The sequence below is a fragment of the Maniola jurtina genome, chromosome 10 (genome assembly GCF_905333055.1).
Source record: "Maniola jurtina chromosome 10, ilManJurt1.1, whole genome shotgun sequence".
Taxonomy (NCBI): domain Eukaryota; kingdom Metazoa; phylum Arthropoda; class Insecta; order Lepidoptera; family Nymphalidae; genus Maniola; species Maniola jurtina.
Window position 1 is genome coordinate 1,703,228 of NC_060038.1, and position 13,646 is coordinate 1,716,873.

Genomic DNA, 13,646 nt, shown 5'->3' on the forward strand with positions numbered 1-13,646 from the left:
TTAGACAAAACGTGGCCATATTCGATATATCCCGATCTGAATCTACGAGAATTTTATTCGAAGAATGTTTCTATCCTGCAGATAGAATGGTGCGACACGACTCCGATCCGATTTAGACACTATCGTAGTCTTCATCTAGTCCACTGCTGGACATAGGTCTCTTGTAGGGACTTCTACACGCCGAGATCCTTATTCGTAAAGCGTTATTTCGTAATGCATGCATTAATGAATGCATGCATAAATGAATGCATGCATGCATTACGAAATTAAACGTTTACACTTGCAATTGATAATGAATTAATGTCGTGCAGTTAATGTCGTGCCACTAATATCATAATGTAAGTTCCGCTTAATGTGATCCAAGCAAATGTAGTCTGGCTCTCATTTGAATACTAACCAATCAAACTCAATGAAATTTTGTAGGAACATTCTAGGAACTAATATCTATGTCTGTAGTTTTCCGTTAAAATATTCAGTTTTAACATAATATTTTAACGGAATTCATGCCCCAAGTTATTACATCTATACTGGATTGCGTAAAGATCGTCATTCTACGGTCAAGCCAAGAAAAGGTAACAAACAGACAGACAGACTTTTGCATTCATATCTAATATACACGGATGAAGCTAATTACGAAATTCAGACAAAATCCCAAAATCTGAATTTTGTTTGATGTCGTAAATTATCAGGTCAAAGAACTTTCATTCCAGAAATAACACTTATTGGAATAAAATTGAATATATTCATAAGAAACGACATTTTATTCCCTAAAGTTCAACGACTGAAGGTATTATTAAGAAATTTCTTTGTAAGACCGATCCAGTCCGAATTATTTTTCAGAAGTACAATATTCAAACGACATTCATATACCTGTATAAGCAATACGGAAAGTTTATAATCGGCTCAGACATATAATTTACAAGAATATTTCTTTTCTTTGTATAAGTTAGAATCCCTTTGTAAATTATAATTAACACAGTTAGCTATAAGGGCTGAGACACACAGCACGCGGTGCGACGAAATGCGGAGGGGAAATCACTTAAGTTTTGGAATTGTCAAAAATCCTGAGTTGTGACTTTTCAATTTTTGCCCAAAAGCTCAAATACCGACTTTTATAGATATAACGATGATGAAAAATGACGATTATTCATTCTCATCCCTAACTACAAAACGCTTCCTCTGAACCGATTTTAATAATTCTGTCACCATTAGAATGTTATTATCAAAATCAAAGTCAAGGTCAAAGCCAAAGTCAAGATCAAACCATCAAAAAGTAACATAGGTTATATTATCATGTGTGAAATTCTACCCGGGTCAAGTCGACCGGATCAGGTAGTTTTGAGTTGACTTTGACTTTGATTACAGTGATTAGTAAAGAAAAAAAATCAACTCACATCAACATAGATACCAGGCAGCCCAAACACTTTGAGGTCAGGTGTCTCATTGGGCGTGTATCTGAAGAACTCATGGTTGCCGCGGTACCACTTCACAGAGTACAGTGGAGCGCCCTGCATGTCTCTCGAGCAGATGAGAGCTGCTGTTCCTCCTTTGATGACCGTCGAGGGCTCCACGAGGAGTTTCACGTCGCGTAAGCTTGTTACACCTGGAAAAGAAAATATACATTTGTTACTAGACCTAGTTTGTTACTAGGTTTCAACACTACATTTTTAGGGTTTCGTACCTCAAAGGGGAAAAAGGAACCCTTAAATAATCACTTTATTGTCTGTATGTCTGCCTGTCTGTCTGTAAATATTTTGTCTAGCAGTCTGTCTGCCTATATGTCTGGCAGTCTGTCTGTGTGTGCGTCTGTCCGTCCGCCTGTCCGAAAAAAAATGTCTAAAGTTCTACAGACAAAGTGTTAGGTAAGTATATTATCTTGTACAATGGTACGGAACCCTTCGTATGCGAGTCCGACTCGCACTTGGCCGGTTTTTAAAATGTAAGTAGGTTATTTGGCGCGTACGGCACTATTAGGTGTGCAGTAAGCTTTAGAGTTCAAGAAAAGTTAAACTACCTATAACCTAACTCGTTTTAGACAAAGGATATCGCTGTCTGAATAAGGTGCCGTCTGAACACTTCTTCGAGTCATAAAACTTTACTTCACGACTTCAATTTCTAAGATAACAATAATAAAATTAGTCAGACTTTTCAACTACTAAAGTCAAGTTGTCATGGAGGTTAAAAGATACGAGTAGAGAAAATTCAAACAACTTTAATTGAATATCACATTTAGGTATGTCACGCATGTATTATATCTATAAGGGCTAAAATATTATTCCCTACTTCGCTACTTGTGATGTCCGCGAACTTCTTCCACGTGGATTTAGCTTTTGTAATAATTCTGTGGGACCTATTTGATTTTCTAGAATTCCGTAGGTATCTAGTATAGAAAAGCCCGTGGGAACACGTTTCCGAGATAAAAAATTAGCCAATCTCCTGATGCAAGCTATCTTTGTTCCAAATATCATCGAAATCGGTTAAGCGAGTGGGCCCTGCTAAGGTAACAGACATAATATAGACTTTTGCTATTAATTTAAGTTGGAGTATTTGTATTTAATTACTTAAGCTGAGTAATTATTACTAAAACTGACTGAACTGAAGTTGTGAAATGTTTCAGTGAACATTTTAATCATAAAATTGTGAATAGAAATAATACCAAACAAACAATTGTTCAAGTTTTGGAATCTCAAAGTCTATTAAGTCAGTATTAATGAGTTATATAACAATTGATATTATTCAAAAATATCTCAGTTTTACGTGCTCGCTTCGGGCTGCTATTGAGATGTTTTTGACCCGACCTGGGGATAGAACCTAGTCCAATACGCTAATAGCTAGACCAACCAGTCAATGGTTTATTATTATCATCATGGTCACTGATTATTACCGCCCACTGTTCAACTTAAGCTTTCTCTAAAGAGCGCCATCACACTCGTCCTTCAGCCTTCTTCATCCAGCCACTTCCCGCCAGCCTCTTTATATCATCAGTCCATCGTACGTTGTACTAGTGAGTGTCCTATAATACGCTTGCTTATACGCGGTCTCCGCTCAAAGATTTTCTGGCTCCATTGGCCTCAACGACATGCATGGCCTGCCCACTGCCACTTCAGCTTGATAATGATTTGGGTTATGTCAGTGACCCCAATTCTCCTTCAAATCTTCTTATTTCTGATCGTATTCCACAGGGAAACTCCTTACATATCCCTCTCCATGGCTCGCTGATGGAATGTTTTATGATACAGTAAAGTATTATGACCTGGGTAATCTACTGCTATTCCCTATGTACATAAATTACCGTCGTAACCTAAATTGTTACCATTTAGAGAGGTGTCCCAAGAGTACGGTATAGTTGAGTAATTGATATCCGAATTCGATAGAGAGGTTTTGTGTAGTGCTACCAAATATTTAGATTTTTGTGAGACATATTACTTTTAACCCCCGACCCAAAAAGAGAAGTGCTATAAGTTTGACATGTGTATCTGTCTGTGGAATCGTAGCACCTAAACTAATGAACCGATTTTAATTTAGTTTTTTTTGTTCGAAAGGTGGCTTGATCGAGAATGTTCTTAGCTATAATCAAAGAAAATCGGTTCAGCCGTTTGAAAGTAATCAGCTCTTTTCTAGTTACTGTAACCTTCGCTTATCGGGGGTGTTATAAATTTTTAATGTACACTTGTATGATTTTTCATTTGTCAGTTCGATAAATATTATCGAAGGTTTGTTAACAGAGCTCTCTCCGTCACTTACTCCATACAATCGTAGTTCCCATTTCATTTGAATATTAAGCAACCAAAGTCCATGAAATTTAGCAGACATAGTCTAGAAACTAATATCTGTGTCTGTGGTGTTTTAGATTTTTCTAAAAATATGTAGTTTTAAAATTACAGGGGCTCAAAGATTTGTATTTTTCTTTAAAAAAAGGCCCAACTTTGTGCTCGTTTTTCTAGACAACGAAGCAATTTAATGAAATTTGGAAAAACCACAGACCTAGAAAATTTAATGAATATTATGTAGTAAAAAAATTATCGTTATATATTTTATATTGTTATAATTATGTGGGAACTACGAAAACCAGAAATTACACCCAGAAATCTTGAAAATTTCGTGCTGTCTCGATTTGTGCAAGCGGGGTGGTGAAGTGCGGGGGACGACACGTGAAACTGACAGAAACTGACAGTCTAAACACACGGGCCACATTTAGACTGCACCCAACTCCAAACTTGTCGATAGGTCTAACTAAATACACTGGTACATTTCAACTTGCGTTAGACGTATGCGTTACCTACTCAGACATTGCCTGTAGATAAAAATATGTCTCATGTTTGCTGGCAATAGCGCATGCATCAAACCCTGCAAGTTGCAACTCTCTTGCAACCTATTCCTCACGCAATACGCACAGCTTTAATATTATAATTTTTGACAATGTATACTATATGTAATGCCATATCACAGGTCACTCTCTGATTTATTGCTAACAATTTACTTCCAAACGCAAAGAAATCTAAGTGTGTTGAATTCACACTGCCCAATACCAGGACCTTAAATGACATAAATTCATTGATAAATAATCATATGTTGAAAATAAAGGAGAACCCCGTGTTTCTCGGTATAATGTTAGATGCAAAGCTTCTATGGAACACCCACATATCAACACTTGATGGTAAACTCAGCTCTGCTGCTTACACTGTTAGAAAAATTCGACAGGTACTGACGTGGAAACTGCAAAAATTGTATATTTTGCTTATTTTCACTGTATTATGTCTTACGGACTCTTGCTATGAGATAAAGCGGTAGATATTGAGAAAAAAATGTATTACAGAAAAGGACAGGACGTGCAATTTATAATTTAAAACCGCGCGCTGCCATACAATAAAAATATAAGGAAATAAGTACCTTATCTATTATCTTATAGTAGCTTCTAAATATATTTACAAACTAGCTAAGGCCCGCAGCTTCGCTCGCGTGGATTTAGGTTTTTAAAAATCCCGATCCTTTCATTTCCCAGAACAAAAGTTGCCTCTCCGTAATAGCCCGTCCCCGGGATGCAACTTGTTTCTGTATCACGTAAGAATATTTAAACGGATGATCCTTTTCTAATCCCGAGGGATCACCAGGATTTAGGAATGCAATTTCTTACAGCATTTCTTACGACTAACATAATATGACTAACATAATATTGGAACCATACTATTATTATTGTTGTCTATAAGTAATACTACTATTTAAGTTATTAATAATATTATTCGTTAGGCCTAGCTGGGAAGGGACATCTTGTTTAGATCTTATCTTGTTTAGTTTTTATTTTCATTTTTTTTTTTTGCTTGTTATGTGTATGTGTGTGCTTTTTTCTCCTTTTCATTTTTCTTTCTACTGTACGGTTTTTAAGGTTCTTTTTGGGTTGTACTGTATTCATTTTAATATTGATCAATAAGCAGGGAACGCAACGGGCGCGGTGCGTTTTTATTTTATTAATCAATATTTTTTGGAGCAAACTGAAAACCAGCGCTGAGCATTGTCATCAATGCTCGGCCATGCTGAGTTTGCGGCCTATTGCTATTGTTAGTTTTTTTTTTTATAGATTTAATTTACTTATAACATATGTATGTTTGTCACTAGCAATAAGTAAGCAATAAAGCCTATTTATTATTATTATTATTATTATTATTATGTATTATAAATTGTGTGCCGTTTGCATTCTCACTAGGTTCTCATTAAGTTTGTTTTATTTGGTTAAACTTTCTGGCATTTATATTGTTATGACGTTTAATTGGCAAATAGTCTGTTTATTGGCTGAAACTCAAAAATTCAGCCAATCACAACAAAGAAAATATTCTAATAATGATTGATGCAGCTTTCTGTAATTGAAAACAAAATATTTGACATTAACTTGAATGTGACAGTGTTTTCCGAATAGGGTTGCCAGAGGCCCCGTATTTTACTGGTTACCCCGTATTTCAGGATACAGAAACCTGTAATTATGAAAATAAAATACGGGGCAAATAAAACTAAATATTTTTAGGGTTCCGTAACTCAAAAGCAAAAAAGAACTCTTATAGGATCACTTCGTTGTCTGTCAGTCTGTCAGTCTTTCCGTCTGTCCGTCTGTCCATTTGTCCTTCTATCCGTCTGTCATGTGTTCATGAACAAATATTAGTATTTTTAATTTTCAAAGTAAGATAACTACATATATCAAGTGGGTTATCATATGAAAGGGCTTTACCTGTTCATTCTAAAACAGATTTTTATTTATTTTTATGCATATTTTTTTAATGCATAACAGTTTTTGATTTCTCGAGTAAAATGTCGGAAAAAGAACCCTCGGTGCGTGGGTCTGACTCGCACTTGGCCGGTTTTTTACAAATTCAGCAGGAGCTGGCTGGCGAAATCAAACACTGACGTTATGTCCAGTAGAAAGAATATTTTCCTTTTGCGGCAATGCGTAGCCGAAACCCACTCGATATTGATCATGGTCGTAGCCAAGGCGGCGGGGCTTGGTTTGAGGATGTAAGCCTTTTTTTATACAAGTTAGCCCGTGACTTTAATCTTTTCTAGTGGTAAGTGATGATGCAGTCTAATTTCTTGGCCGTTAGGGCCATACTAACCATATAACTAGCCATGACCGAAGCCTCCCACCAGACCAGAAATTTCGAAATGGTGACTGCGCCTGGGAAGCCGTCAAAAACCTAAGCCTAAAATAATACTTACACTATTTCTTGCATTTGCTTACCAATTTTTTTTTGGAAATATATCAAACATTTCGCGCTCACTTCACTCGCGCTTTGAATTTCTATTACTTGGTGTAAACCCCGCAATTTCGTTTGCATGAATTTAGATTTTTAAAAATTCCGTGGGGGATTTTCCGGGCTAAAAAGCCGCCTAAAAAAAAATGTCTGGGATGCAAGTTACCTCTGAATAGTAAGTACCAAAATTTTGGTAAAGAAGATGGGCCGTGAAAGGGTAACAAATAGATAGGCAAATAGATATACTGTCGTATTCGTAATATTAGTATGGATAGGAAGCTTTAAAAATAAAATCTTGCTATGGCTGCACTCGTTTCCCTTTCATTTTAATTTTTTCTGTATTGAACCAAAAACACTTACGCTCACTGCGCTCGCGCTTTTTTATTGTTGTATTTTATCTCACTGTCAAATTGAAAGGCGAAATTCCACTAACCAGGTAATTAGCCCATAAAGTTGAGCGAATGTTTTTTTCCTCATGACAGGATTCAGTTCCGGCCCTAATAAAACCTCTCCCGCAATCGATTCCTGGCTACGGCCATAGTATTGATACTGTGAAGGTGGAATTACAAATTAAATGTAATTTTAAGTTGAAATGAGAAGATTGTATGCATGAAATGTATAACATTTTGCTTTACAACACTAAGAGTTTTTAAAAGCTATTTAAATAAATAAATCTTTTATTTAAAACCACATTGCAAACACAGTTCACCAATCAAGATACGGCAACATACAGAGAAAAAATACAAAACTTTTAAATAAACTGAAATATCTAAATAGGCTTTCCATGCATTTCAGAGAGAACCACCGCCTATATATATATTCTTCAAATACTTCAAAATTTCAAATTTCTTCAAATCTAAACCCCGTATTTTTGATGGTGGTAGCCTGTAAATCAAAAAGAGCCAGGTGGCAACCCTACTTCGACCTAGACAGAATGAAAAATTGTTTTCATTACTCGGTATGCCTACTGCCATAGTGTGACAGAAAGTGTGACGGTAGTTGTGACCTCTGATTGGCCGACTCTCTTTCACTATTTGCTAAAATTGATGATTGCAACAACAATTTTTTCTTTTTTGTAATCGAAAACAGAACACGGACGTCAAACAGGTTGACTAATTGCAATCATTTCTGACCGGCTAACATTGTTCCGCTAGTGGCTCAAACTCACTGTCGCAGCAAGAACATGGTAAATTCAGCCAATCACAGCAATTTGAAATTTGGTTATCACAAATGTACCGATCTAGGAACCGAGAATGCACGAACCAGGGCAGATAGAGATAAGAACAATAATATCATACGTAGGAAATCGACGGGGGATCGTTGACAACGATAGCCTTAATATAGAGTGGCTCCTCAGATTTTGATTTATCGTGCAAAATGTCAGAAAAATACCCTAGCCCTACTAGGGTATTTTTCTAACCCTCGGTGCGCGGATCTGACTCGCGCTTGGCCGGTTTTTTTCACTTGCTGTCACTTTTTCTAGTTCAATCCAACTTTCTCAGTAGCGATCCTGATAATTGGCGAAGCAGGAGTAATGGTTACCATAGTTGTAGTTAATAGTACTTGACTTCGGCGAATCACATGAGAGTCTGTCGAAATAGTCTTACTTACGAGGAACTCAGCTCCGATTCTGATGTATCAGTATTTGAAGGGCAGAGAAACGCTTGAGAATTCCAAATAGGTTTCTCTACAAAAATAGTAGACTGGCAGTTTTGGGTTTGTGTTCAGGCAGTAGGACTAAGAAAAGGTACTTATTAGTGAAATAGGTACTATTTTTAGGGTTCCGGACCCGAAGGGTGCCTACAGGACCGTATTACTAAGCCTCCGCTGTCCGTCCGTCCGTCTGTCAGCGGGCTGTACCTATCTCATGAACCTAATTTTCCCTATACCGCTATAACAACAAATAATAAAAAAATCAAAATCATCACATTCATCAAACAACATCAAAAAGTTCCTCCGGGATTTTTCAAAAAATTATATCCAAACAAAGTCACGGGACTCAACGGTTTACGCTAAGGTGCGTTAACATTATATCAGACAACTAGTTTCTTCTTTTAGATATTCAAAATATCTACTTATCTATCACACTAATATTATAAAGGCGAAAGTTTGTATGTGTGTGTGTTTGTTACTCCGTCACGCAAAAACCACTGGACGGATTTGGCTGAAATTCAGAATGGAGATAGATAATATCCTGGATTAGTACATAGGCTACTTTTTATCCCGGAAAATCAAAGAGTTCCCACGGGATTTCAAAAAACCTATATTCACGCGGGCGAAGTCGCGGGCATCGGCTAGTATTATAATGAAAGGAAAAGCTGACTGACTGACTGATCTATCAAACAGCCCAAACTGCGGGACAGATCGGGCTGTTTGGCAATTCAGCCCCTACGGTGGTAAAATAAGGGTTTGAAATTCATGTAGTCTACGCAAACGAAGTCGTGGGAATAAGCTAGTCACACATAAAGTAAATAAAGCTGTAGATTTATGGTTGATTATTTGGAGAACTACTAAAGCAGATAATTCAGTAATTACATATTAATGCGTCGGTCTCATTAATCTTGCAAATATCAATTTAGCGTCCTAATAGGAACACTGTTAATAGGTTGGTACTTGGTACCTAACTAAAATTACACTGTCCTACTAACTTTAAACACTTGCTTTAACGATAAAGGGAAACATTATGAGGAAAAACATCTGCCTTAATAACGACAACATCATGAGGAAACCTCACCTGAGTTGACCATAATGTTCTCGAAGATTTTTATGATATAATAAGTTCTACATTTAATTATTAGTATTTACAAATTCCTCAAAGGTCTTCTAGTAAAAGTTTCCAAAACATTAAGACGTGACCTTCAGTGGTTAGGACCCCCTTGACGAATTATTTGATATTCATTAAATTGATACTTCCACGCATTCCTAACAAAAAATACCTTGACATACAGACAAACAACTAAGTGACCCTATTAGGATTCCTTTTCTCCCTTTGAAGTACGGAACCCTAAAAAGAGGTAAGAACCCCTAAAAATAAGTATTCATACACAAACAAAGTTATATTTCAAAGTTGGGAGCATAATGTATGTAGATGCCGTGAGATAAATTCCTAAGGCATGAATTACGGGGCACCGGATTACATGGCACGCCGGGTACCCACCCTCGTGCCGTTTTATCCTATTTTCATATTCTAGTAAGTTACTAGAGCACAAAAATCACAAGCCGTATTATGTCACTACTTAACTTAGCCGATGACATATTATTATGATATGCAAAATGGGGAGTAACTTAGGTGTAGGTGATAATATTATAACTTATCCCTTCTTTAATCACACTATCACACTAATATTATAAAGGCGAAAGTTTGTATGTGTGTGTGTGTGTGTGTATGTGTATGTTTGTTACTCCTTCACGCTAAAACTACTGGACGGATTGGGCTGAAATTTAGAATGAAGATAGATTATACCCTGGATTAGCACATAGGCTACTTTTTATCCCGGAAAATCAAAGAGTTCCCACGGGAATTTTAAAAACCTACATCCACGCGAACGAAGTCGCGGGGATCAGCCAGTAAAATATATAAGTATATAGAAGGAAAGGGTGACTGACTGATAGGTCTATCAACGCACAGCTCAAATATGACGTAGGATCTAAATAATACTAGTTAGTACCTGATTATTGATTAAATTATTGATTTACTAAGTGTATACCTACTCGCTGGTTGGAAGAACACAATGTTACGGTTACTCTAAACTTAACCCTGAAAACAAGATATTATCTCCAGAACACAAAGTTATCTATAACGAGATTTGCAGTTGGACCTTTGGGGAACGGTTGGTGCCTTGAAAATATTGCTCTGTGGCGTTCACAAAATAAGGCATTCAAATTCAATGGAGATAGTCCGTCGGAAATATTTTGAGTAGGTAATTTATATTCGACCGCTGTTCAAAGATAGCGTATGCCCCTTTGACGACTGAATCCAGAGGTACGTAAATAATACCAACTAGACTTGTTTGTCGATGCTTGTAGGTGCTCAAAAGCTCCCAATAATATTTTTACCGGTCTGAATTTTCTAAAAAACACATACTTATGAGAAATAAGCTAATAGTTTCAAAAAGCGTCATAGAAATTGTTTTTTGGATAAAAGTTATTGAAATAAGAATTAATTGAATTAAGAATGACTAAAAAACCGGCCAAGTGCGAGTCAGACTCGCGCACTGAAGGTTCGGTACTCGGGTATTTTTTCCGACATTTTGCACGATAAATCAAAAACTATTATACAACAAAATAAGTAAAAATCTGTTTTAGGATGTACAGGTAAAGGTCCTTTCATATGATACCCCTCTTGGTATAAGTAATCTTATTTTGAAAAGTGAACAACAAATTCTCGGTTTTCAGATTTTTCCTTTATCTACTTGTGCTATATAAGTCTTCAAATCTTTCAAATTACCTACTAATTTCTCCGTGTGCCTGATGGTATTTTCTACCATCCCTTATTTAACCTCCTTAGGGGTGAAATAAATAAAAATATTTATTAGTGCTTACCTATACGCGACAGATCGAGATGGCAATCGGGGTGGGGACGTCCCCCACATCCGCACATCACCCGCGCTTACCTGTTGCGGGATAGCGCGGGGCGTCCCTTGGCCTCATACCCCAATTGCCATCTCGACCTGACGCATTCTATACGGTATTTTAGAAAAACTCTAGTGACCATGCTTCCAGACCCATGATTTGGCCAGACCCAGACCGCTATTTATCCTCCATTCAAGAATCTCCTAAGTCACAAATACTAATAAAAACAAAAAAACCCTTCTGATCATAATAATACCTTTTGAAAAGGCCACTTAAGCTCTTAAGACCGGTTGATCCTAAGGTCACACGACCGCAACTTTGTATGAAACTAAACAGACGCATTATTGGTAAACTCGATATTATCGTAAACACAAGGGAAATTCCATTTTCTGGTACATTAGTCGAGACAATCTCATGCTATCGATGTGTGGAAATTCCTTTACAATAGAAATAAGTTTAAAGTAAAAAAGATTTATTTAATGTAGGTATAAAAAGTACGAAATTATTATGCAGAATATAATTAGAACGCAAATAAAAACTTAGCACTATTATTATACTTACCAAACACAATCCAATACCAAAAACCGTTAGTCTTATACTTGTAGTTTTAGTGACGTATTGTTTAGGCCCGCAATGTATAGCGTGCAAAACTTGATGAAGCCACGACGCGGCATGATCTCTTAGCACTTATCTACGCAACGTTCGTTGACCTCTAGTGTCAATCAGATATTTATATAGGGGTTTTTTTCGTAAAACCTACATGTTCTTTGACATGTGAGTCAGTTTATTTTTATATTATGTACATTGTACATACATACATTATAATTCGATTCGTTAATTAAGAAAACGATTAATAATTTTTGAAAGAAAGAAAGAGAAAATATTTATTTACATAATTGTGCCACACAATACAATATTTTAAAAGAATGCGTTCGCGCATTCAAGCATTTGCTCACAGTAATAAAAGTGCTAGGCATCGAAGAATAATTTTATTATTCATCCAAGGTACCCAAATAACACTCTCTGTCGTGTGTGAAGTTCCAGCTCAGTATAATGTTGTATGCCTCATAATAAACAAGTGTAAATTAAAAATTTATAACACCCCCAACAAGTGAAAATTACAGCGACTAGAAAAGAGCTGATAAGTTTCAAACGGCTGAACCGATTTTCTTGGATTACAGCTAACACTCTCGATCAAGCCTCCTTTCAAACGAAAAAAAAAATAAATTAAAATCGGTTCATTAGTTTCGGAGCTACGATGCCACAGACAGATAGACAGATACACACGTCAAACTTATAACACCCCTCTTTTTGGGTGGGGGTTAAAAATACAAACGCAATACAGCGAATTTCAAGAAGAATTATTCCAAAATATGTACCTTTCAAATACTTTAGACTTATGATTATGAGCCCAAAAGCTTTATCCCAAAATCACCCGGCCCTACCATATCCTCTAAATACACGCGTTATTTAGGCGCCATCTTCACGGGTGAGAGTCCGTTCTACTAACGTCGGATAATCTCCACACAGCGATAATACCGCCAGCGTGTCGTTGCAACTCGCAACGATACAAACAAAAGATGTACAATAGCACCTATTTTGAATAAATGATTTTGACTTTGACTTTGACTTCGAGACTCAATGGTATCGCCGCGAGACGCGACGAGTCCGTGACGTTATACTCGTATCGCCCTGTGGAGATAGCCCCATAGAGTTTGTATCGGATTTTGTAGCACGGCGAGATTATCGCCCGTGGAGATGGCGCCTTAGCCTCCGATTTGGGTAATGCTCAATATTATCGTGAACATGCCAAGGGAATTCCATTTTCTGGTACATTACCCGAGCGAATCTCTGGCGCTCCTGCTCTACTTTGAAAGGGTTTTACATACATGTCTTGGGATCAATTTAGGTAACAATTTAAACTTTAGTAAACTGTCAGTTGTCTCGTGTACTCAATTTGTACTCCATACTAATATTATAAATGTGAGAGTGTGTCTGTCCGAAAATCAGTGCACTTCTGGCATATTGTTACTAGATGATTATCTACATCACTCCAGGATTAAAATATATTATGTACTTAATTTTTTTTTCGATTTTTCTTTTCATGTAATACAATAGTTCCTTGTATTACAAATCATACACTGGTACGCGCGCGTTCCGTATGGCAATTTTCCGTTTAGTTAACATCTCTGTAGTAATTTACAGCGTTTTAATATGCGTAAAATATTCGTGACAGTGTATTACACCAGCTCATTACAGAAACTCTTTTTCCAATTTGAAAAGACTATGGTACAACTCATCCGATGTTCTTAATTAAAAGTACAGCAAAGTGCAAAC

General features: G+C 36.7%; 1 protein-coding gene across 2 annotated transcripts in view; it reads right to left on the reverse strand.

Annotated features, from left to right (window-relative positions):
• The window catches only part of LOC123869126, a 119,573-nt gene that overhangs the window by 20,654 nt on the left and 85,273 nt on the right, over positions 1-13,646 (reverse strand). For both annotated transcript variants that reach the window (XM_045911876.1, XM_045911875.1), the window contains exon 2: positions 1,395-1,603. In XM_045911876.1, the coding sequence (XP_045767832.1) occupies positions 1,395-1,603 (209 nt within the window). The remainder of the gene's footprint in view (positions 1-1,394; positions 1,604-13,646) is intronic.